This window comes from Ammodytes marinus (genome assembly GCF_949987685.1).
Source record: "Ammodytes marinus genome assembly, chromosome: 3".
Lineage (NCBI taxonomy): Eukaryota > Metazoa > Chordata > Actinopteri > Uranoscopiformes > Ammodytidae > Ammodytes > Ammodytes marinus.
Window position 1 is genome coordinate 9,006,357 of NC_137232.1, and position 27,085 is coordinate 9,033,441.

Genomic DNA, 27,085 nt, shown 5'->3' on the forward strand with positions numbered 1-27,085 from the left:
AACAGTAAGCCGTACCTGGATTTTTTTTTTATATATATATATATATATATATATATATATATATATATATATATATATATATATATATATATATATATATATATAGTATATATATATTGACTGGCAGTCATGCAAATGGCCTTGTTTGTATTCAGGTGGAGGATCTTTATTGACAACTAGGAATCGATAACCGCGGAAAGATGAAAGGGTAGAGACAGGGAGGAGAAGGGAAAACAGGTAGAAGCTGTAGCTGAAAGAGAGGAACACCTCGGGTGGACAGAGAACACAAAAAGAAAAATAGGTGAAGAGAAGAACGATGGAGATGGAAGGGGAGGAATGTCAGAAATGGCTTCCCACTGAGACAAACACATATCGGGGGGGAGTAGCTGGAAGAATGAGTAAAATAGACGATAAACAACAGAGCGACAGTCCCACTTCTCACTGCTGATAGCCCACACAACACAATCTGTCTGTTACGTTTGGTGATCACGGCGCGCAAGAGTGATGGACAAAACGTGAGATTGAGAGTCACACACGGGGTGCAATGTGCCGAAGAAATATGCTAAAATCATAACTGAATGAGTGTAATTTGAGCAGGGCAACTCTGTCGTCAGAAAGTCCTCTGAGTATGATATCATACCGTCACTCATCACAGACACCATTATCTGATCTCATCATATTCTGCTGAGGTGTGTCTCTGTAACCCTCGCTATAACTGTCACTTTCAAGAATGAAATCAGCCTTTTATTGCAAACGCACTTTCCAAAACCCCTGTTCCAAGCACTTTTCAATCATTTTTATTCCTTTCGCATCCCACCTTCCCAATATAATATTACCTTCCCCTTGATGAGAATGGGAAGAACTGTATAGGTCTTAGATAGGTGGAAATGCCACTTCATGACAGTGGTGGAGGAGCAATGGCTTTATTTCCTCTATGACACAGTATCAATGACGTGCAGAACAGCTTTAGTTAGTTGTGCGTGTTTGTGTAACGGTGCACAGTGCATGGCTGTTAAGGGCCTTTATGTGGGCGGTTGTTAGACATTGTCTTGGTGTGTATCTACTAGCAGAGTTTTTTCAGTCAAGTCGTTTGTTATTGGCCCAAATCAAGTTCAAGTCTCAAATCCTTGATGATCATTTGAAGTTTGGAGTCAATTGTGACAGACTCAGGTTGAGTCTTGTCTGATGGTTTTTTACACAACTTCAGCTTATTCCTTTCCAGCTACATGCGAGGCCAACCTGTTGCTTTCATACTGATCGTGTATTGTTCCCTAACACTGTGTATACAGTACATGTGAGTAACTGTATATGGAATGAGAGAAAGAAATGTGCGATGCATTATATGCCTTGCTGTTTCCTTGACTACTCACTACATGCAGTATACAATAAGCCCATGTGTGTGTGTGCATTGTTCTGTCACCACGCAGTTGTTTACACATATTGGTGCTCAGTGTGTGTGTGTGTGTGTGTGTTTGTGCGTATCACTTTTGTATCACTTTGCCATGAAAGGGGGTTCACAAAAGCCCAAATGAAAAAGAAAATAACGGCACGGTAAAAGCCAGTGGTCCGTCCCCATTCATCATATTAATCTGGGACCATGTGGGGTTTGGCTGAATCCTCTCTCTCTCTCTCCTTCCAGCGAAGCTCCCTCTCCCTTTTACCCTTGGCCCTTCCATTTCCACCCTCTCACTTGTTGTTGTTTTTCCTCTGCAGATTTGTCTTGCTTTCGGGCCAAATAACACACTCTCCCCCCAAAGAACTCTCCATCCACCCAGACTGTTCCACCGATAGTTTTTTAAGAGAGAAAGTTGATGTTGCAGTGCGGCTAGCGGCTCTTCCCCACCTCCGAACCTGCCAAAGCACTTCCCTGGATTGAGGGTTCGCTGTCAGAATGTGCGGTGAAGATTGATAGTGCACATCCCGGCCTGACCTTAAGTGTGTGCTATAGGAGAAAGAGGGGGTGAGAAAAGAGAAAGAGAGATGAGTTGAAGGAGGGACAGAGGGACGGGAGAGGGCGGAGGAATAAGTCAGCCCCCTCTGGTATATATAGGGCCGGGTGGAATTCTGCGTAGGTGCTACGTGTTGTCATGGCTTAGGTAATCAAGAGGAGGCGTGTGATGGATGTAGTGTGGCAGTAGGTTGAGATGGCACCATGCCATCCTTCCCCCCACCACACACACACACACACACACACACACCAGTCCGTCTTCTTTCTCATCCCTCTCCGCTAAAGGTCCTTGGCAACTTTCAACACTGCTTGGTTTGTACTGACAGTTTAAACCGGTGGGACTGTGTTTTACTTTTCTTTTTTTTTGCTGCTGTTCCACAATTTCTTCTCTCTCTCTCTCTCTCTCTCTCTCTCTCTCTCTCTCTCTCACTCTCTCTCTCTCCCTCTCTCTCTCTCTCCCTCTCTCTCTCTCTCTCTCTCTCTCTCTGTCCCTGCTACCTGACTCTTCTCCAGACATCCACCTTCCCTCACTGTCAGCGTATTGTCCTCTGTTGGGACAATCTCCTGCTGTATTTATTTAGAGTAACATATACAGATAGGAGTCTCTGAGGGGCTCTAGGAAAGTGACTCACTAGCCCCTTTTACACAGCCAGTGAAAGCCGGGAATATGCCGGCCTTTCGGCCCTCTGCCCTGCTGTGTAAATGCGACAGTTGCGGAACGAGGGAAGAAAGGTGCGAGTGATCGTTCCGGGAATTTTACTACCTCGGGGGGTAGTAAGATTCCCGACACGATCAGTTCCGCCTCTCTGTTTAAATGCTCCAGCTTGTTGATGCGGAACTGGGGGGCGTTTGAGACGTTCCATAGTCTACGTTCTAAACATGCGACCATGTTAGCAGTTGAAAGACGTGTGTTTAATATTAACCATGGCGGCCTGATGTCCCGTAAAAATCACCAAATAAAAGGAACGGCGTATAATCTAGCTGATCATAAGGTCCGTTGCTCAATCCAAACCCCCGCGCTTCATTTTGCAGAGTGTATGAGTCTATTTCTGCCCAGGAGAAGTTGTACAATGGGAAAGCTAGGCTAGGCTAAGTAAGGGATAAAGTATAGCGAACGGGTCACTTGCTAGAAATAAAGACCGACAAGCTGAAGCAGGAGCCCGACGCGCAGCGGAGGGCTCTTGCTCTAGGTTCTTATGTAACTAAAACGTAGTTCAGTACGCCAGTAAATAGGAACGACCAAGGAACGGTGGAATAGTCTGCTCGCCCCGCTAGACTGTCTGCTTCAGCTGACTGAAGGCTCGGGCTCAGCTGTTAGCCACAGAGTTACTGTTTTGCTAACACAACTCAAGACTCGCACACTCTACAAATAATAATTCTAATCGGCCAATATGTTTAACAAGAGTTCCATCTAGCTAACAAAGCATTATCCCCCAACATAAATAACACAATTCATGGAGAAAATTACTGCGGAACGTTTACATTGCGGGCTGCAGCCTGAAGTTACTGTCTTAATATGCGGCCAAACGTACTCACATCGTCTTGACTGGATTCCGCCGCCGCTATTATTATCCTAAGTCTGAGCGTATATCCACACTTTATTTCTGCCTACAGTAACGTGACTTCACACACTGTGTGTATGTTTATGTCTGTCTCACAAAGAGACTCGCTCACAACCAACCTGTCACACAAACACACACACAGACAGACACAGAGGTGAAGCAGTGAGCAGCGGAGTGATTTTTGTCAGTTTGGTTAACAGTGTCCCAGACTCTGTTGGACTCTGTTGGACTCAGCGCGTAGCGAGATCAACTGGCACATCGTGGGGACAGTAAAATACGGCCCTCTTACTGCAAGCTCCAGCACTTCTGCTCTCAATTCACTGGCCAGTATTGTTGTTGTAAAGCAGCTGACCGGCGCGGCGCTAAATGTTTACGTCACACCTGACGCTGTTTACAAGCACCTCTTTCATTCCTGAGCGCTGTGTAAAAGGCGCTACTGATGCGCCAGCAGGCCGGCGTTGCTTGCTTCTGTGTAAATAACACAGAAGCAAGCAAAGCCGGCATTTTGGAGTGATGTTGTTCCGTCAATATGCCGCAATCTCTGTGTAAAAGGGGCTACTGTGTCTTTCATACCGATGCAACAAACAAATCAAGCATCATGCATGCATGAATGAATTAAATAGGATACAACAGGGATTCAGCATTTCTTTCTCCCACATTGTAGGATGCCTGCATTTCTGCCAACCACCATGATTAAGCAGCAGGAATACCACTGTATGTACGCTGTATATCACCTGTCCTACATGCAACAACAACAGAAGATTTCTGTGGACCTCAAAATATTCTTGTTTCCTTCACACGGTTATGAAATGTTTGGCATTGGTAATGAAAAGGCAGATGTAGTGCTATCATTATGAACACTCTAAGTGGAAAGTCAATTCTGCATTACTTTAAAAAAAATATATATATATTATGCCATTGTCCAATAAACAAATCCACAAAGGACCTAAAGTGGATATGGCCGAAACGTATGTTACATTATGCAGTCTGAACCAAGTCCCAACCGTTCAACAATGAGTTTGGAAATAAAAGACCATTTCATCTAAAGTTTATTATGGCCTCCATATGATTTTTCTTCCTTTTTTGTCACAGCCTCTGCAAGACAGTGATAATGCCCCACAACATGACCACCACACACCCACCAACACACACACACACACACACATGAACAAACACATGCCCGAGCACAATGAGCAGAGAGAACTTTTTATCGTCTTTCTTTTGACTAATAGAGTTTTCAATTTGTCCGCGAGGTTGGTGTTACTGAGCTTTCACTGCACCACACAGCGGTGTCATGTTGTTTTGCCCTGATGACATGTTGGAGCCAGCGGTCTATAGTCTGTGATGACTCCCCCCCCCCAACCTCGCACACACCCAGGCCAGCCCGAGGCAACATGCACCCCACGAGCACCAACATTCTATTATAGAACCACACTTAAGCATGGAAGGAGAATATGATGAACAAAGATTAGGAGGATACTGTTAGGACAGAAATGTTTTTTACTACTTATTGGCCACATATTGTTCAGCTCGAATCATCTACCTCTGATATTGCGAAAGAATCGCCCCTCCATCCTACTGGCTAAGCCTCAAATCAAATCTTAATATGATGAATCCAAGCGCAGAATATCGCCTGCAAAGAAAAGCACTTAGGGAACCCTTGGATACATCAAAAGAAAACATTATAAACATTATTTCTTTTTTTAAGAAAGCTTGAAGATGATTGTGTATATGCTGACTGACTGATGGTGTGGACTGTCCTTTGTCAGACATAAAAACCGATGCAGCTAGAAATGAAAAAAACATTTATGTGTATTTATTTCAAATTACATCACCGATTTTCTCCTTTGTTTACTCTTTTTGAGGCACTGTAAAAATCTGAAAATCAGATTCTAAGTGCCAGTGTTAAGAGGAGGAACGGTGGGGAAGATGATTGAACCATGCCGGGGGGGATATTGTGACTACCCATTGTGAAGTACACCAATACAGTAAACCACTCTGCAGTAAGTGCATGTTCAATACTTTGTTTTGTTTTCCATTAAGAGTTTTAATGGCTGCCTGAAAATGTCCTCCTGCTGCGTTTTAAACATTCTCTGGTCCACCTTTTTTTTCCCTACGATCTGCTTACCACTTGCTTTTTTCTTTATTGTTGCGCTCCCTCTGGTCCTGGTTAACGATTGTTCTATTCATAGGAAATGATAAAGGGAAACACGCCAAGGTAATCAGGAGCACTTTGTGATAGATAATTAGCTGCTGTCCCACACTTCAACTGCTCTCCTGGGCCCCCCTGACAAGCACTTGGAGGGAATTAGAAAACTGCTGAAACTGTATACGCGTGTGCAGTAATAGGCTACACACCTACACATTCACAATGCTTTAACGTGGGCGGTTTCAAAGTTATCACAGACCAAATCAGAACAGCAATGGGATCAGTGAGTTACCCTGAGGACTACATCACCGGTTTACATTTCGAACAGGATGGCAAGTTGGCATTATTAAAAGTATGAATTAGCTAGCAGTTCCTTTTAAAAATAAAACCAGAGGATGTACAGACAACTATCAAGGAGTTCATAAAGCACACTAACATCATCGGAATGTGAGCACAGAACTGATAGGTAACTTGACCACAGTTTCAGGTTACTGTGAAAATTCCATTTCCGTATTATGTTTAAACAAGACTAGGTGAACACTTAATGTATGGCTGGACCACAATTGGTTACGTGGGCGCTTCTTGAGCTCCTGCGCCAGTGTTGGGGGCGGACACCAGCTTTCCAAACGCTGCCATACTGAGAATTACAGAGAGAGAGTTTTGAGGATCAACTTTGTGTCAATCCAATTGGCAATGGCTTGAATGTAACATCCATTAGTTCATAGGAAAAAGTTATGCACTATAGTTTTAATGACCAAGAAAAAACTAAACCATATTCTATACAGTCCAGGCCACGGCTGAATTCAAACCCATGTCAATACATACCGTATACATTTAGCCTATTAGACCACTGAACCACCGGGACATCCCCAAATTTGTAATTGTACATCTGTTTACCTCCACTCCAACCAGTCTGTTGCTCTAAGTAAACCCAACAGGGTGAGATGGTGGTCAATGTGATCCGTCTCACAAAAATGTCCATGCAGCCTAAAAACCCTGTGGATGTTAGCACTTGTGTGTGTGTTTATTATGAGCGGGTGTCCATATGTATGCGTATGTGTATGCATGTGTATAGTGCATGTGGCCCATAATGAGCTTGTGGAGAGGTCATTTGGCTGTTGACTCTATCTGTGCCGGGAGCGCCGGTATAATTGCTACTCTAATTAGTCTCTTTTGCCAACCGGTAATTTATAGTCACCTTCAAGTACTTCCCCCCCCCCCTACACACACACACACACACACACACACACACACACACACACACACAAACACACACACATGCATATAGTCCATCCCTTACAGACAGATGCACACACATCTACCACAAACTGTTCCTCCGCTATCACTTTCTTGTAATTGTTTTTTAAATTTTTGTAATGACAGGCTTTTAGAAGACCAATATCGGATGCTAACAGCACATGACATGATAATGGTTTCAATGGTGACTCTGAGCTGACAATGATTTATGGCAATTAAGTGTGAGCACATAGCACTTTGGCTGATGAATTTGGAGGCTGAGTATTTCATAGGCCAGAGAAACTGGACTCGAACAGAGCCTTAGCTGTAATGAGACCAACGTTTATTTAGCAACAATTTGTAACATCATGTCAGATTTTATACATGTTCTAGAGCCACATTCCTTAAGTACAATAAATGCTGTTTTGTGCACCTTCTTTACACTGCAGTCTTCGTCATTGCTGACTCTGCATATTGACAGCTTTGTGATTACTTGCTCACTTACTGCCACAGTTCTACCTGGTTTGGTTTGGCAGTAGCTTACACAGTAAATTTTGAAGTGTTAAAACAACACTAAAAGAGTTAAATTTAACACCATTTCCGAGTGTATTTGGTCCCACTCAGAATTGGAGTTAAATTAACTCTCTTCAAAGAGTTACAATTTTAGAGTTAAATTAACTCAAAATAGAGTTAAAAATACACTGTATAGTGTTATTTAAAGCCTTATAGAGTACTTTCTACACCCCGTCTTTTAACTACCGAAATTGACACCAACACTAGGAGGCATTCTACTCCAGCTGTTGTTATATTAACTCAGATAGAGTTAATGGAGTTTGACACTGCATATTTAACACTGGGGAATTTACTGTGTATGATTGGCTAGCCAGTGCTAGCCAATGTTAGCAAAGATAAGATAGACCTTGTTGTTGAACTGACATTACAGAGTAGTGTTCCTAGACTCTCTTCATATGACACTGTCGATTAAGCATGTAAACATTTTACATTTCATGTTTTATCTCAAAGGTCATAAGTGAGTAACAAATAAGTGAAAAGAAGGAAACATGATGTAGCTTACCATACCTCCATACCATGAAGATATACTTTTGTTGTCCTTCTTTCTGGTTCCGTTAACTTACCACCCAGTGACATTTTGTGGGACTATGTGGCAGCTTAACACTTTCCCCATAACGGGATGGATAGTGGAAGGGAAATGTGTCTTCATAATCCCCCCTGTAAAACCACACTGTTGTTTACACTTAATCTTATTCACTGATGAACTAATAAGATACAATAAATGGTCATTAATGAGTTTTAGAGGTGCTGGTAGGGGGATTTGATACCTTTGGGTAAAGCCAGGCGACCAAATCATTGATCATCTCAGAGTGATTTAAATCTGGTTCAGAGCCAGTGCTTTGGTCAAGGACAAAGGCAAGGGAATGTGTACCTCCTTTATTTAATATATTTTGGGAAATGAAACTAGAGCACCTCAAGGAAACACACACAACTCCAAATAGGACATCATTTCTCCGATGTGGCTGCTTACAATTGGGCTGATGCATTTATAAATGCATACATTGATCAATTTGAATCCTTTTTTACAATATTAGTATAGATTTCAGACAGTAGCACCTTGGCTCCTAACAAACAGTTAAAACATCACAGTCATTAAATGTACTTAAAAGGTACAAAGCCTATGACTTCCAGGGATGTCCCTCTACTTCTACTTTGTCATCATATGAACGTGTCCAGGTTAGTTTGGTAGAGTACCATCCAATCCCCCACCTGGCCAGTCCAATTCCTTCATTTTACACCCTGTGCTTTCACTTTGCCTCTACAGTAACTTTCTCATTCCATCCCTGGCTCAGACTCCCCACCCCCTCTAGAAGTCACCTTGTGTCCAATGCTCATCAATCTCTGTTGTGGATCCTTCCTCCAGCAAGAGCCTTATACGTCTCCTGTCCTCCTCCCCCCTTCCCCTCCACCTCTTTAACTTCCTCTTTCTTCCATCTCTCCCTTTTCCTCCAAAGTCTTGTTTTCCCCACACTACAAGTTAGGAATAACCTCATGTGTAAAGGCTACCATAGGCATTGTTGCTGTATATGTGTCTGGTCATCCCTATTTAGGCTTTATCTTGGTCCACAGCAACAGGACATAGTTCCCAAGCGTTCCACCTTATGATATCTAGACATAGCTACAACTCTAAGAATGTACAGCTTTGCAAGTGGCTTTGTAAGCCTGCACTCCGGCTTTTAGATATGTTTCAGTCCAAAGTCACAGACTGAAGCTGCCATCCCTAGATTCTTCCAAGACTAAAAATGGCAGCCATGGGGATAAAGGCCTGTTGATTCTACTGGATACCTGACTGTACAGCATCAGGTATAAAATCCATTTGCTATCACCGAAGGTTTACCCCCATGTAGATAGGATAACAGTGTTGTTGAATTCCTCATAGGGGCAACAGAAGTTACGCACTATAGCTTTACCTATTCACTGCTTTTGTCCACTGCTGTTCCCTGAGTCTCTAGCCCTTCTTTCATTGTAATAAAGGTTACAGATGTAGGTCTACCTCTCTCTCTCCCGCCTTTTTCCTAAAACCTTTTCTCATATCTTTCAATTTCCTCTACGGTCTTCATCCTGCCTCACTTCCTTTCATCTCTGCCTCTCTTTCTTTCTTTCCCCTCGCTCGCTGTCATCTCATTGCCCCGCCACCTTCCGATCTCAGATCACCTCATCCCTCCTCTCTCTCTCTCTCTCTCTCTCTCTATCTTGCCTTATCTATCGCGTGCCTCCATCTCTTGTTTGAAGTCAGTCGGTTGGCTCGGGTGACAGATCTCTTAAAGACTTTCAACTCCAAAGGACTCAAGGCGGCAACTCCCACAGTCAGGTTCTAATGGAGAGACAGGCAAAGAAGAAACGAGACCAAATAAACACGCAGAGAAGAAGAAGAAGAAGGGAGTGATATACGTAGATAGCGGGGGGGATAGCAATTTTGTTTCCTTCTTCGCCATCGAGTGCCCCAAGAGATGATGGAGGATCTTTGAAGTTTCCCTTTCTTTTCTCTCTGTCCTCTGGTTCTTTCCCATCCTCCCTCTCCTTTTGTTTATGTGGTTATTTATTTCATTCATTCCTTCCGTCTGTCAATTTGCATCAGGAAAGTGGATGGATAGGGGAATACAAAAGTTTTGGCATTGCTTTCTCCCCCTTGCCTAAACTTTAACTTTGGCTTTGAAGTTTTTTTTGAAGTTGGCTCTTAATGGTGCTGGATTCAAGTCGGCGGGATTCATGTGCATGACTTGTTTGTGGGTAGGTGTTATTACAAGTGGTGTATCCTTCTGGAATTGCTGTCTCACTCTATCTCACACAAACACACCCCGCCTCGTATACACATGTACACACACACACTCACCTGTGGCTTTTTTGCAGCAGTGCATAGCTTGGAGCGTGTGCCTAATCAACACTGATTCCACCCCTTTACATGCACAAACACACACACACACACACATACGCACACACGCACAAACACACAAACACACACACACACACACACACATACACCACAAAGTTCCTCCATCTGTGTCCAGCTGGCGTCTCCCCATGCATAGCAGTGCACCTGTTCTCTCCAGCTCTCATCATTCTTCTGTCGAGATGCCAAACTTCTATGCCACCTCCATTAACTACACTATATTTCATTACAGTCTGAAAGTTAACCATTTATGTAAACCTCACTGTCACCTGACATTGTCATTTAATTGTTTAATATACAGTAGTTCCTCATCATTTTACTTTTTTAGAAGCAGCTATAATGTGAACTGTCGCTATTGAGTTAATGTGACTCAAGATACTATTTATTTTTATCTTACAAACACAAGATAGTGATCTTGTTCTGTTCGAGATAAAAAATGACGTTGACAAATTATTATCTTAGTTGTAAGATAACAAGATCAGTATCTTGCGGGAACCAAATTGATTTAATATCTGACACACGAGATAATACGGAAGTCCCCAAGTCCTGAAAGTCTACAATGTATCCTATGGGCACGACAACATAACTTAAGATAACACTGAACACGTATAATTGGTGTGGCAAAACATCACATTTAGCCTGATGGGGATAGGAAAGCCATGGTGCTATCTACATTTAAAGAATGTATCTCTATGTATAAGTCACTTAAGGACATCTCAGACATACTTGCAGGCCCACTTGTATATACTAAAACCTAGTTGCATTGTCACAAAGCCGTTATATTAAGAACAGCAGACATTGCCAATTGGTTATGGTTGCAAGACTACTTTTAGACATCTCATTAATAATATAATATAATATCTCAGTTTAAGCTTACTGACTTGATACTACACTGTAACTCACTTTACTGTAACTGTATTGAGGGCTGATTGAGTGTGTTTGCAGAGTCACGTGTATGTCTTAGTTAGCCCAAACGACTCAGCTCAACATATATTGCATACCCCAAATTCACACCAGATATGAGACATTGGCAGCCCATAAGCACTACCGTCTATCCATTCCTTCAATTCACACCAACTCTGACCTCCATTGTGCAGTCCCTGACCACAGCTTTACTGACTGGCTTGCTGAAAAAACACTGTTTCTCATCCACCACCGTCTATTCACAAGTGTATTTAAAATGGGAGCATGAAATATAAATATGTGGACCTAAAATATGCCACCCTGTAGGCCTAAATCATGAACAGAACGCCTTTTACGCCTTTAGAAAACCGAGCTATAAATGATGTGAAACTTTTCAAAACGATGCATACTGAAGCCAAAATATGTTAAAATGCCCAGTCACAGCCCTTCATAAAGTAGTATAAACACGTGCGGCTTCATGGTTCTCTCTTTCCTTCAATCCCCGAGAGAGATCTCCGACTGACATCCCAAACCCTGCAGAGGGAGCCTCCTTTTGGGCTAGAGCGCCTCGGCATCTCCCCCCTTTGAAGCCTTACAAGAGGAAGTCACCCACTAGGCACTCAGATCCCCCGGGGGGGCCCAAGTTCTCTCTTTGAAATACTGAACAGCAAAAAAAAAAGGAGGAAGCAGTAGAGCATGCTGGGAGGAGTCTGTGTGCATGGGTAAATGCCAGAGGGATTAGTTTGTACGTGCATATGCAAATGTACACAACTTTAAACACTGGGAACTTGAAGATGTAACCAGATTGAAAAAAAGATTCTGCAAGATTCAGCTGATATTGGACAACTAGTCACAAAAAAGGGTTAAAAGCCTATATCTTAATACAACATAAATACAATATTCTATCCTGGAGACCGACAGACAACTTTATAAAGACATGTTGTGTACGATTTCATAGACGTCCTAACCCTATAACTAACAAAGGAAAGACAATCCCATCATTATCAGTCACATCTGCAGCACCATCTAATCTACAATTAGATTCCCCTCCATTGATTCTGAAGTGCAGACTCAGCACATGGACATGCTGCATATGTGTTCAGCAGCTGTGCAGAATGATCACCGATAGGCCAGATGTTGTATCACGCACCTCAATAGCAGCGAGAATGAACCGGATTGATTAGAACCCCCATCTGCTACAGCGCTATAGCACGCTGTTAATAAGCTGGCTGTAGTAGAGCACCATTCATTAGAGAGGGAGGTTAACCAAGGCTAAGTGTTGAAAGGCCGTGCCGGGTTACATCAGAGGGAGCCGATAGAAAGAGGTGAAGCACAGCCCCATGGGAGTTTGAGTTGTCTAAGTTAAAAAACAAAAAGCACAGTCTATAGTGCACAGGAATAGACAGATCCACCCAGAGACAGACAGACTGGTAGGAGTGGGCTTTGGCAATCAATTAAAATTCACAGCAAGGCAGGCTAAATGGACAAGTGTGCTGAAGTGGCACAGACTCAGTCAAGCATTTTTTCACAAGAGGTTAAACAGGTAGCGCACTAATGTGTTCCAGTGAGCGTAGAGCACAAGGAGAAAAAAACATTCTGTTTTACTGTATAAACTCTCCAGCCAAGAATTTATGTCAGAAAATAGTCCAGCCTTTCTTTCTTTCTTTCTTTTTTTTTCACAATGAATCACAAGGCGGATGCTGTAATAGAAAAACACCCCTCCTAACTGAGACAAGATACCGATCCATAAAGGGCAAGACATTTGATTTACTATCGCCACTTGGAATGATTTCTAGGTACCACTAAAAGGTATGGGATAAAAAAAAAATCCTATTTATCATCGCTACTTTTGGTCTGCTGCAAAAGTTTTTCAAGTGCACCTTTAACAAATGACTATGATGACATGAAAAGAACTAAAAGCACTGAATTAGGGGTCAGTGGTTTTGTGTGTGTGTGTGTGTGTCTGTGTGTGTGTGTGTCTTTCTGTCTGTCTGTCCGTCCGTCCGTCCGTCCGTATGTCTATATTAACATAAGGAGATGTTTATTTAGCTTTGTATTCCACAAGGAGGACCAAGGCCAAAACGTTGTGCTTTTCACAAATCGTCAGTCATTTAGTTGCTCTATGTTGCCTAATAGCATAAAGGCTGTTTAATCTTCCTTTTATAATGAGAACCTTGATTTCAATCGGTTTCTTTTGAAGCAGGGACACCACAGCACAAAATAATTATATCGGGAGCAATTTAACAGCATTCACTTAACTGCAGTATCTGGTCCTCTCTTGTTGTTTTTAACGAATCAGTGTTTTAGCCATTTGAAATTGTGATTCAGGTATTTTCGGGGGAGATAATGCTTGTTTGGTTCTTTTGTGTCACTAATAATCTCAACCTGTCTGTACTGTGTGTGTGTGTGTGTGTGTGTGTGTGTGTGTGTGTGTGTGTGTGTGTGTGTGTGTGTGTGTGTGTGTGTGTGTGTGTGTGTGTGTGTGTGTGTGTGTGTGTGTGTGTGTGTGTGTGTGTGTGTGTGAGAGTGTGTGCGCTGAGAAACAAATCTGGTTTTAGCATGCAGCCTAGGATCTGTAAACGAGCATGTCGCTAGCTACGGTAGGCCCCCTTTGTTAACATACCCTTTGTTTACATACCAGTGTACAGAGCCCAGGCTTTGTAGAGCACACACAGACAGGTACAGACAGGTACGGACAGGTAGCGGATTGTAAGGAGATATTCACTGAATGAAGAAGTGATTTTTACAACTAGCATTCTCCGGAATCGCTGAATTTATGAACTGTATTTCCTAAAGTGTCCACCCCATATCAATTCATGACACACTCTCTTTCTCTCTCTCTCTCTCTCTCTCTCTCTCTCTCTCTCTCTCTCTCTCTCTCTCTCTCTCTGACAGATCTGTGACAAGGAGTGGCATTACTACGTCATCAACGTAGAGTTCCCGGCGGTGACTCTGTATGTGGACGGAGTGACCTACGACCCTTACCTGGTGACTGACGACTGGCCCATACACCCCTCTGAGATAGACGTGCAGCTCACAGTGGGAGCCTGCTGGCAAGGTACATGTTGATGATGATGGGTAACTGAATTGCCAGTGGTGATAGAATCGAGACTGAACGTGATACTAAAACTGTGAACAGCCCCACCACTGAAGCTAAAGTTTAATCTAAAAGTCACATTGAACATGGGGTACATTGGGGCTTCTGCTGATTGAATATAGCCTCTGTGTGGGAGATATACTTCACAAATATGAGAACTATTTTCTGAAGTATTATTATTGAGGGGACTCATTGAGTGTGGAACATGTTCTTTTGGCCTTGAATGAACAATGCAATTAAGGGAAAAGCACTTAGTCTGCCTTTGACAAACGATTGAACCCGAAGTCTGAATGAAGGCGTACCATTAAAGCGTCCTCCAAACTGATAGCTGCCACTAATTGCACAAGGGGGTAGAAGAAAGGGCACTTTTTCACACAGTGTGCATAGCGTTGATTTGAAAGCCCAAATGAGACTGTTCAGTGATGCTTAGCCTCAGATAAAGAGTGAAGATGTCTTTTTTGTGTGTGTGCATGAGCGGGTCATCTCGCTGTCGCTTTCATCTCCTTCATGAGCCTTTAGGAGGATTAAAAGGGCCTTGAATAGAGATGGGAGATCACAGACTATTTCAGCTTTTCAAGTGTGGGGGGCAAAGCGTCGATAAAGAGTTGTAAGGGTGAAATCTTAACATGAGCCATTGTCCACAACATATTGCCCTTGCCACAGCACTGAGCTGTGTCTGGGGTGTTGATTGCAAAGTGTTGCAAAGACAATTTTTCTTTTTTAACTGGCTTCACAAGCTTCAGCTCTGAATGTGTTTTTAGTGCAGTGGATAAAGGAATTCTAGACTGTTGTAGTGGGTTAATCTGTTTAGTTTTTTTTGAAAACGGCCTTTCTGTTGAGACAGGACAACATGATAGCGTGCATGTGAACGGCATGTAAATAAAATAAAACGATTGTGTTAGCTCAAAACAGTGTGGCTGCGGGCAACAGAGATTTAGCAACATTTAATTGCATTTTATGGTATCATTTCATGGTTCATAACATTGAACTGGCCGGTCAGCATTGTCTAATGGAAATAAATTCTGTCCTGCCCACAGCAAATGAATGTCATTTACAATGATCACATTTTAGATATATTTCCAAAGGAACCATTCTAGTGTGGTGTGGCAAGATTTTTTAGGTTTCAGTCTACAAAATTCTTATTGAAATGTGCCTCCGACTGCTATTAGGAGCTACTAAAGCCTGTCAGTTTGTATCTGTAGGGTAGTTTTACTGTCTTCAGATTGTACCACTGCGTAATGCTCAAATTACATTTTCCGCCTCTGCCTTAAGGGGTAAGTTTCATTATTCGCCTCTGTCTGTGAGGGTACTTTCACGCCTAATGTGTTTGGTACATATACAGCTCATACTGAAAACTGTCAATCACACTGGTGCAGACTAAATATGTAGATGCTTGTCTGGTGTGGTTTGTTTATTGTGTGACAGAGGAGAGAGTGAGCCATGCACCATTAACACAGTGATCTCCTGACTATGCAACCTGGTATCACGCCGAGGCGTCTAATAGACACGCATGGACCGGCGTCTAACTCACACGCCTTGCCTGACCAGGGCGTGTGAGTTACACGCGCACCTCCCGCCGTCTAAATGAATGGAGGAATAGTCTAAATGAACGGAGGAATAGCACCAACAGGGGCCGACATGTTCTCCCAGGAATAGCACGACATGTTCTCCCAGCATTTCAATACTATCTAGCTGCAGCCCCCTCGGTGGTTAGGGTTAGGGCAAGGGGACAGGGAGAGGTTATAATATAGATAAAACATTGACGGAAAACATTTTGACTACGGGAGGTGCGCGTGTAACTCACACGCCCTGGTCAGGCAAGGCGTGTGAGTTAGACGCCGGTCCATGCGTGTGTATCTCACGCCTCGGCGTGAGATCGGGTTGGACTATGTATACAAGCAATGTATGGACTTATTGATACAAGGTCCGTGTAAGACTGAATATGCAGGATGCTGCCTGTCAGTCCACATGAACTCACACCTTCTTAAGGCAAGACAATGTAGGGGAATTGTGCAGATAAGGTTTAGTAAAAAAAAAAACGCTTGGAACTTTTTATTTATACTAGTATGAAATAAGACGGGTTATAGAAGCAAAATAGACAAAACAAATCTGAATTTACCAGTGCTTGAAAAACCCATGTTATTGCCTGCTGCAATGTCTCATCTTAAACATCCAATTCAAGGACTTTGAAGGAGTTGTAGGCCCTCCAATTCCAGGACCAAAAACTGCATAGTTTGAGACACGATCAAGGTTAATTACCGTTACAACACTGAGCATTTTTATAATGAGAACTAGCAGGCTTTACAGAAGCTCACAGACAACATCTTTCGACTTCGGGGCACTCATGCATGCACGTGGCAGTCGCACTTTCTCGAGGCAGGTGGCGCGTGAAATGAGGCCGCACAGACAGGGGGGAAAGACACGTGCAGACAGTAGAATGAAGCCTACTTATTGTCATTAAGTATAATAATATATCTTCAATTTCTATTCACGCACAAAATATAATTTCAAGCACTCTCGACTATGTCTGTTTATGTCTGTTGTTTCCTCTCAATTTTAAAAACATCCAGAGATTGAAAGGACCCTTGGGGATCAAATGGTTCGGAAAACTACATTGTGTAAAGCATTTTTAAATGCAATAACCGGTAGACAAACAAAGTTGGATTGATTGATTTCAAATGAATGTCACCAAAGCTTAAATAATGCAGACACAGAAAGTAAAAAGGCCCCTATGTACTTAAAAGTATGTATACAGTATGATCCAGCATACAATCCTTTAAATTGAACCTGCAGTTACCTGTGTTTTTGTGGAAACAAACAAACATGTTAAACCCTACCACAGTCTCCTATTTTCCAAGATAAGGTTTGCCCCCACCCATCCTCTTTCCTTCAATGGGAATAAGTGCTGGCTGCACAGTTTTCAACAGTCAGCCCTATATTTACCCTCTGACCTGGCCAAGTGTGTCCATGTTCAGAAGTGTCTAACAGTGTGCAACACATCCATCTCACCTCATTCGTCTTTCTCCTCGACTGTGTCATCACACACACTGCTACTCTGCCAGCCCTATGGATGATCACTCACATGCACACATTAAAACATACAGTAAATATCCATGTGCTGCATAGGATTTTGATTGATTTGATCGTTACCTGCACACAGAGTGACAACCCCTCATGGGTTAATCAAACACCAATATTTAGATGCAGCATTTTTAAATAATTCATTATTAGATTATTTTTTACAGCTCGGTCTTCAACCAAATATTCTGCCTTCTTTCCCAGGCTAGACAAAGAAACCCTGGAAAAGAAATGTCCCTTCTTAAAACACAAATCGTGTCTTTCATACTCATCCTACCAAAATAAATGAGCATAAACTGAAGAGAGTTTAGGTAAAAGTAGCCCACATCCCTCAAGTCATTAGAACTAGGTAAAAAAACTTGAAATTAATCTAATTTCACAAAGGTCACACACCAAACAGAGCCTTTGTTCCTCTGGAGTATCTTTAAAACCTAGCTGTCTCCAGAGCTAATGGTAGCATTGGTGAACGTAACAGAGCACACAGCGATCACAGTGATATACAGTTTAATGAATAAACACAGGACCGCAGGCGCTCATACAGATACCCATACAATAAATCACACAGTTAAGTAAGAGACTCCTACACTTAAGTAATGATCCTATTTCCAGCTCAGCCATGCTTCCCTGGTCTCATCTGTTGCTTTTTTTTTGGAAATGATGCAAATAAAAGTAGTAAAGAAGGGAGAGTGAGGTTCTATAGAGCAAGGACGGGCTACATCGAGCGGGCACAGAGAGGGCTGGCACCCTGTAAAAAGCAGCCTCTGTAAAGTGGAATGATCAGCGGTTTTATCACCCATATCATTTCTGCTCGGTAATCCCCCTCTCCTCTGCGTCTCTTTTTTATGTTGCCCTCTGTCGGGGACCCTTAATGGCTTTCTCTGGCCACAGCCTGAATTGATAACATCTGTCAGTGTGGGACAGAGTGGATATGTGTACGTCTAGGGAGAGGGGGCAGGAAAAAGGGAAGAACATATATATCAACTGATTTGTAATATAATATATAGCAACTGAGTTTACGGAGGGACAGCAAGGGAAGCGTAGATAAATGTGACATGCATGAAACCAAATGCGATCTAGTGGTTTTTATGAAATAGACTCTGCTCCCTTGGTACCGGGCAGGGTAACAGCTAGCATAAAGCAGAAATATGGCTTTGAATATTCAAACCAGCTGTGCTTATTGTAGGCTACTAATTGAAACAATAGTTGAATTGGCTAGAGTTGGATTCCAGTGAAGGGTAGGTTGCTGACAAGTTAAAGGTGGAGTCAGTGATTTCTGAAGAATGCTTGTTGACAAAATCACTTTTTGTCAAAATCTGTGAATATCTCCTCATGATCCTCTACCTGTCCTTACTGTATGCATGTGAAAATGCCAGTGTTAATACACAGCCTAGGCTCTGTAAACAAGTATGTTGCTAGCTACGGTGGGCAACTATTTGGGTACCTACCCTTTGTTTACATATACTGTAGATCTGGCTAGCTAGCTACTTAAAGCTAACTTTAGCTCCATGATTAGGTTTAAAGTGCCGCTAACTTTTTAACATTTCTAGCTGAATAGTTTTAAAAACAAGAATTGTCTCAAAGGAGTCTAATACAGTTAGCACTGAGACTGAGAATTGGGGAGCAGGTGCATGAGGGCAAACAGTGTAGCACAAGCATGCTGAGGGTGCTAAACCTAAATTCATGTAATATTAAAACATTATCCGAGCGACAAAGGGACCGTGAGGACAGAAAGGCACAGGTAAGTGAGAGAGTTCGGCCGTGACAATATTCATAGCTGAGTATATCCAGTCAAGGAAATGGATTCATATCTCTCTCACTTGGGAAAGCAATGCATTGGTATAGTGGGTGCCAAAGAATATGGGTAGATTACAAAACCATTCAAACTCTGTTGTCTGCTTCAGGGGCAGTAGGATTGCTCTATCCAACCGACCATGGAACGGAATGTAGCTGCATTTTAGCATGTGTAGGGGTTGAACCTGACATCAGCAGTTGCTGCCGTCCATTTCTTGCATGATTTCACACCAGGAAAGTAGGGCGTATGAAGTAGTATACTGGTCTACTGTTTTTTTCCACCTGCACACTGACTGAACTTTTTAGATTTATGGATATTATTGGATCTGTTGGCTGAAGTAGGAAGCCTGCTATGGAGGTAGAATAAGTTCACAGCCTGCTCTCCATATACATGAGTTGTGGTTTTATTTAAAAAAAATTCAGTTCAAGAGCCTTGGCAGTATAAAGGCAGACTTCATAAAATGTGTAATATCTGGGATGCCTCTTAATGAACAACCATGACCGAGGATGTACTGATGCATTTTCCAAATTAAGGTCATATACTAAAATAAGTTGGAAAGGTCAAGAAAGGTGTGTCGAGGACGTTGAGGGTGAAACGTAGGCAGCGTCATTGAAACTACTTTCCAGTTTGATGATGCCCTTCCATCCCAACTGGTTTAGCAACCTTTAGAGAATGTAAATAGAATGCAAAGGCCGTAAATCTTTTGCCATCTGAGGGATTCAGTGTCATTCTACTCGCTTCCTTGCTGGTGATTGCTGTTACCAACAGTGGGACTTAAAGGAATACTTCACCCATACGGAACCAGCGTTCTATCATTATAAAATAACTATTATAATATAATGAATGAGGTTTTTCTTCCCTCAGTATTCCCTTAGTCTTCCCTTGGCTCAGCTGTCCTGTTAATCCTAACCCTTACTGTGATGTCACAAGAAGGAAACTGTAGGGTTAGACAGTGAGACCATAAAACACTCTTTCTGCCTTTTCTCAGGCTAAGATGATCCGATTTTTAAAAAAATTGCACATTTATACTAAACAGGATCTCTGAGTTCAATACACCTTCATATTCCAACCGGTGAAGTAGGCCTTTAAGACATTTGTTGAAGATTGAGCAACTTCCCTCAGTTTCTGCTCATAAGTAGTCTCCTTTTTTGATACATGGTAGACAGTCGAGCATGCCCAGGATAATGTACTCAGTGATCGAACGCACAGGAACTGGCACACAGACTATGGAAGATTGTGTAGAAAGATGTGTCTCCGGGGTGTCCTATAGTCAGATAAATTGATATAAAGACAGAAATGAGCTCATGTGTTCTTGGAATACGCTTAAGCTATTTATTTACCATCAGACATTGATTCACTTCATTCTCCAAATGTTTCTGATGATTGAACAAGTTTGTACTTTTTTGATATAATGTTATTGGCCTAAGGGACTGGTCTATACCTTTAGTTATATGGTGGACTTCCTTGTGACTTGGCGACAAGCAGCAAAGGAAAGAGGGAGTGAGGTAATGTAAAAAAGGAAGAAAAGAAATGGAAAGAAAGGTACAATTTTGAGACCAATATCTAGTAACCTTTCTGCTTGCTAATGAGTGGTTTGGAGACTCGTCTTGCTGGTACTGGCCTTTACAAAGTTTAGAGCACACCCTTTAAGTGTGTTGACTTCCTTTATGGGTGGGCTGGCTTAGTAACACTTGAACCTTTACAGCAGGCACCCTGTCGCTTAGTCACAGAACGGAGCCACAAAACATGTACCTCAAGCCCAATTATAGCTATAATTTGGTAATCAGGTCCCATGATTAAAGAGTGAAGAAGGTCAGTCTTAAATTTAGTGGTCCTGAAACCGTGGTGATTATTGTACAGTAGATCAACCCTCAACACATGTAATATCTAATGTGACTTTGAGATTTCTGTAACCCAATCATTATTAGAATAGGTAGAGGAGCACCACATTATAACTGGTTGGTCTTTTAATTACTTTTGTTATTGGGCACTTTGCACTTAAAATCTAGTGACATCAGATGCAAAAGACAACAAAGCAAATATTGATTATATAACCCATGGTGTCGCAATATACCTCAAGCGATATTGTACTATAGGTTCCGGAAAGGCATGTTATGAACTATTCTACTGAATGTGTGTGTATGATTGTTTGTGTGTGTGTGTAGGTGGGGAGGTGGCCAAGCCGTGGTTCACTCAGTACTTCCGTGGCAGCCTGTCTGGACTGACCATCCGACCGGGGAAGATCGAGAGTCAGAAAGTAATTTCCTGTCTGCAGGCCTGCAAAGAGGGACTGGACATCAACTCTCTAGAGAGTCTGGATAAGAGCATAAAGGTATTCACACATGCACACAGTGACACAGGTGCACTGCAGGACGGAGACCTTACCTGCAGTGACAAGCCTCATTTTAGTTAGTTCAATTCAGGAGATAAGCCTTTGTAGCAACTCTAACTCCAAGTTCCAATGATACAGATAACACATTGACTTCATTTGTTTTTTTTAAAGTTAAACTTGAAGGAACGGTTTGTCATTTTGGCGATAACACTCATTCGCTTTCTTTCTGGGAGTAATATGAAAAGGTTGATTTTCTGTTGTATCTGTCCTTCTCAACTGGATGCCTGGCCACTCCATCAAGCCAAATCAAACGCAATGAAAAAGCAATGCACATGTTAACTTTGGCATGAGAGCCATGGGAGTGCTTTAATTCTCCTCATTTCACCCTCGGCAAGAAAGCAAGTAAAAGTATTTCCTACAATGTAAAACAGTTTCATTAAAATAATTGGACTGCACTTACCGGTACATGGGGCTTTTTTCCAAAGCGCTTTAAATAGTTTGTGTCATTCACCCATGCACACACACATACTCATACACCGATTGCTGCACCTACCACACAGGGTGCAAGCTAACCATCAGGAGCAATATGGGGTTCAGTGTCTTGACCAGGGTCACTTCCAAATGGGGCAGGAGGCGGGGGTTCCAACCACCAACCCCTGCTATCAGTGGACGACCACTCTACTTGCTTAGCAATAGCCGCCACACTTTACTGAGAATTCAGGGTACATCCTCCAGCCCACTCATACACAACCAACCAGACATATGTTGATCCCCAGTTGACAGAAAAAAAAAAAACTTTAAAATCGCCACAGCTAAATCATGAGTTGGCTTTCCCTTTTTAAACTCCTCGGCTAGCTCAAAAGCCCCTCCGGCCCCCTTTCCCCGCCACAGCTAATCCATCTCCCTGCTCCGTGGAAGATAGAGGGCAGACAAGATGGATAGGGGCTTGTGTGGACTCACAGCCACCAACTATAACAGCCCTCCCACTGCTCCATTATCCCTTTCTCTATCTTTCTCTCTCTTCCCTCTTTTTCTTCGTTCCCTCGTTCCTGCTGCTGTTCCCATACATAGTCCCTTTGTGCTGGGGTGCAGCAAAGAGATCCTTGAGGGAGACTGGTTGGGAGGAGGAAAGAGAAGTAGGAAGACCATCTCCAGGGCCAGTGCAGTTTATCTTTCGAGAGCTATTTGAATTTTTTTTCTTACCCCGGCCTCCCCATAAGTCCACAGGAGGCTTTAGAGAACAGCATTTAGCCGAGCAGGTGGAAGGGGCTGGCACAGCACAATCAGAGGAGTATATGACAAAGAGGGATGGAGAAAGGGTAGAGAGGAGGATAGACAGCCATTGTATCAGGATAAAACCGGAGGTGAGAGGGAGACAGCAGGAGGAGGTCCACTGTGAAGGGGGAAATGACAGTGGAGAGGGAAGTGTATGGAGAGCCCAGTGAATAGCTCAAGTGTTTTCCCCCTGCTGCTAAAGGCCACTTTTAGAGAATGGGAGACACTCGGCCCAGGAGAACACTAAACCCTCTTTAAAGTAAAGAAGGGGCCTCAAATAAAGACCATCAAACTCAGCAGGAGAACATACCCCTCACTCTCAAACTATACTTGTGAGGAGAGAATATTGACTATTTTTGATCCCCTTTTATCTTGAAGGGGCATACAAGTGTTTACTCAGGTTTTGGGACATTTAGTACAAAATACATACTACTGTTTGTCTTCCTGTCCAGCAGTCCATTTGCCAAAGCTTGATACTACTTTAAAATAGGCCATCCATCACAGTGAAGTCAAAGTGACATTGCTGATGCACGGCAATGCAGTACAAACATGATGTTCTTCAGTGTGTGGTCTGATGCTCTGTACTGTGAAATTGATAGAAATAAAACGATTGACTAAAAAGTCAGTGCTGGAGTATTTGGATTGGTGTCCGGCATAAATAATGCCTTATGTTTCTGCCTCCTGTTGAGGTGGAATGTAGATGTGTTTTGTGATAGTTGTATCACACATGAGAGCTGCTTCAAACTTTGGCAGTCGGATCAACATGACAGATGGTCATTCTTTATGTTTCAAGTACTTACCGAGAGTGCAACATTTTCAACTGTCCTATCCCTAAATAGCTCCAGATTTGTGGCTTAGCCGTGTGTGTGTGTGTGTGTGTGTGTGTGTGTGTGTGTGTGTGTGTGTGTGTGTGTGTGTGTGTGTGTGTGTGTGTGTGTGTGCGCATCATGAAATGATGTGTTTCTGTTATTTCGCATACACTCAGCGGATTAGGCGGATAAAATAATAGAAAACCTATCCGTACAGCTCAAGAATTAGATTGCATTAGAGCGAGTGAACTTTAGTGAAAAACAAAATTATATTCACCAAGTGGCAAGAAATAAGTCTTGAAATTAAAAAAAGTTGTCTTTTCAGGTTCAAGGCAGGTTCTGTTTTACTATTAAATATTCAGGTACTTACTTAAAAAAAAGAAAAGGTCGGTGCGTCAGTATTTTGTTTCGGAATGACTTTCGATTACAAAGCAAATCTTGGGCCAGTTAGTTAAAAAAATCTACACATGACACTGAAAGCGGTAGGAAGGGAGTGTTCATAGGGGCCCAGCAGCATTTCTTGCCCCAGGCCCCCTCTGAACAGGTCTGTCTGTCCACCCATATTCTCCTGTCTAGAACACTGTCTCTCTTTCACTCTGTCAGTCCTTGTATGAGCAGATAGTGTCCATACCAGACGCTACACAAATCAACCGCGTGTCAATTCCAACTGATTGAGTGTGTCTACGAACAAATGGCTCTGCATCCGTCAACACTTTATCAAGACCTGTCTCCCCTCTCCATCCATCTAACATCTCTGTTTTGTCTTTTCTCTCCGACAGTTCCACTTTAACCCAGCCCAGTCTATCTTGGTAATGGAGGGAGAGGATATGGAAAACATTAACACCGCTGTGAGGAAGGTCTCCTACATCAACTCTCGCCAGTTCCCCACACCGGGCATCCGACGTCTGCACATATCCACTGTCGTCCAGTACGTACAACAAATGATTTTATTTCTCCTTTATCTTATTATTATTTTTTCGTTTTGTTACTTTTCAACATTCCTACATCCCATATCTCTAAGATGTAAGGAGCATTAACCCACCTCGACCCTTCTGCTAAGTGTAAAGACACCACAGCGGATATCACAGCCTGACTGATAGAAAAGCTTCCTTCTTGATCGCACCACCCCTCCCTCTCTCTCACTCACTCCCTTCTCTGCTCCTCCTTTCCTCTGCTGTCGCTTTCCTTTTCCTTTAATACAACTTATTTTCTTCTGTTCGCTGCCACCACCGGGGGCCAGTTTTTACATTTTCATGTCATGTATTAATAATTCTGCTTGGGTTTCGGAGGGGAAAGAGATATAAAAAGAGAAGAACGTGTGTGTGTGTGTGTGTGTGTGTGTGTGTGTGTGTGTGTGTGTGTGTGTGTGTGTGTGTGTGTGTGTGTGTGTGTGTGTGTGTGTGTGAGAGAATGGGAGGGGAGAGAGAGATAGAGAGGCTGGCTGGTAAAACAGAGTCCCTTGGCGGGTTGCCATTAAAATTCATGATTGTTTTAAATATATGTAGACCCCTGCAGCATAGCCCTTTGGGGCTCACTCCCCGCCCCCCTGCTGGGTTCGACGCAGGGACATGGGCAACGCAAGCTTCAACTCACACAGCAGAAGTGTGTGTGTGTGCGTGTGTGTGTGTGTGTGTGTGTGTGTGTGTGTGTGTGTGTGTATGTGTGCAAGTGTTTGTATGTGTGTGTGTGTGTGTTGGGGTGTGTGTGTGTGTATGTGTGCGAGTGTTTGTATGTGTGTGTGTTGGGGTGTGTGTGTGTGTGTCTGTGTGCTGCACAGGCTGCTGGTGATCGTAGTTAGAGGTACACACCGATTAGCAAGGAATACATTATGCTAAAGATGCCCGAGCTTGCATCATCGCTAAATGTTAAAAAAAAAAAATTCTCGCAGACTGCTGACTGGTCTGCGCTTGTTGCCATAGCAGTGTTTATGCTCAAGTGTGTTTATGCCCGAGTGTGTGTGTGTGTTTCTGTTTGTGTGTGTGTGTGTGTGTGTGTGTGAGTGTGTGTGTTTGTGTTTTTGTGTGTGTGCATGCGTGAGTGTGTGCATGTGTGCATGCGTGCGTGTGTGTATATGGACAAAACCAGCATGAAACTTTGCTTGCGGTTGTTAGGGGCCAGTGCATAAGCTTCCATTTAATAGACTCATTGATACAGTGTAATGCAGCTTCCAGTTTGTTTGCTTACATCCATTAGAAAATTGTCTCCTCAGCTGAGTTAGTTACGCTGAGAGCCTCGAACGTGGCCTACTGCCATAACACGTCTGCAACTGCAGTAACCCTTCCCTCCCCCCTTCTTCTACAGACAGCATCACTCCTCACATATAAACTGAGATGTTAAATATGTTTCCTTTGCAATTAAACTTATTTCTTCCTGACAGCTAAAGAATGCAATTACTGCGGGCGTCAGAAAACTTTATCAAGCAAACACCATGAATGTTAACAAACCCCTGTGGGCCCGCCTGTCATATTTTCTTCTTTTTAACAAAACTTATTACATTTTTCATGGAGAGTAGTTTAGAGATTATGCTTATATATTACACACACACACACACACACATACACCGAACATGTACTGTACATAAAGGTGCTTGACGTGGACATTTTTCATATAGCTTTATCTTTGTTTAAACTGCCCTCATAACTGTGTGTGTCCACAATGGGTGTGTTGAGGCTTTAGTAGAAAAATAAATGGTGGGCTGTGTCTGAAATCACTCCCTATTGGCTACCTACTGCACTACATTAATCCTCCACCATTTCCCTGTTATCAGTGTGAAATATACTGTAAGCTCTATGTGCCCTTAGAAACTCCAACAATGGAATGTAAAAAATAATTAAAGGTCATGTTAGTTTTTGCTTATATTTCCGCACAATGCAATGCCTCCAATTGAATGGCTTCTTGGTTCTTTATTATTATGTATACCTATAGATATAGGATATATTTAGATTGCCAATCTCATTTTTAGTATGTGAATAAAGAACATGTGTGTCCTTAACTGAGGCCTGCCACAACACTATACATGCACATAGGAATGAATTTACAGAAGCAAGTTTGCTCCTAAAATGCAGTGACTGCATATTAACAAAGGTGCAGAGACAGTATATCTGTTTCTGTATTATTGCCAAATGAATGGATTAGATCTTATGAGCAGCACCCAGACAGTGGTTTGAACAGATGATATTTTTGGCTCTTAGTCCTGCAGCAGTAGATGGTATAGAGATGAATGAGTTCAGAGATGAATCATAATTCAGATGTCAAATGTGTGATTAGCAGGGTAATTGCTTTCGGTATAATGTCAAAGAGAATAGTGGACAGCTTTTTAGGATGTTTATCCCATCCCATATATAGCTTTGTGTTGGGCCAGATGAGAATACACATTACAGGATTCAGTAGGATTTTTTAAATGTTACATTTTTTTTCTATATTAATATCACGCTACACAGA

The 27,085-nt window shown here is 42.5% G+C and overlaps 1 protein-coding gene across 1 annotated transcript in view; it reads left to right on the forward strand.

Annotated features, from left to right (window-relative positions):
* Nucleotides 1-27,085, forward strand: part of LOC307248586 (calsyntenin-2-like) — a gene marked incomplete at both ends in the record, with an annotated part of 246,647 nt that overhangs the window by 204,530 nt on the left and 15,032 nt on the right. Inside the window, 3 exons of the mRNA XM_080025007.1 lie at nucleotides 14,157-14,319; nucleotides 21,394-21,560; nucleotides 24,424-24,572. Coding sequence (XP_079881133.1) covers nucleotides 14,157-14,319; nucleotides 21,394-21,560; nucleotides 24,424-24,572 — 479 coding nt within the window. The remainder of the gene's footprint in view (nucleotides 1-14,156; nucleotides 14,320-21,393; nucleotides 21,561-24,423; nucleotides 24,573-27,085) is intronic.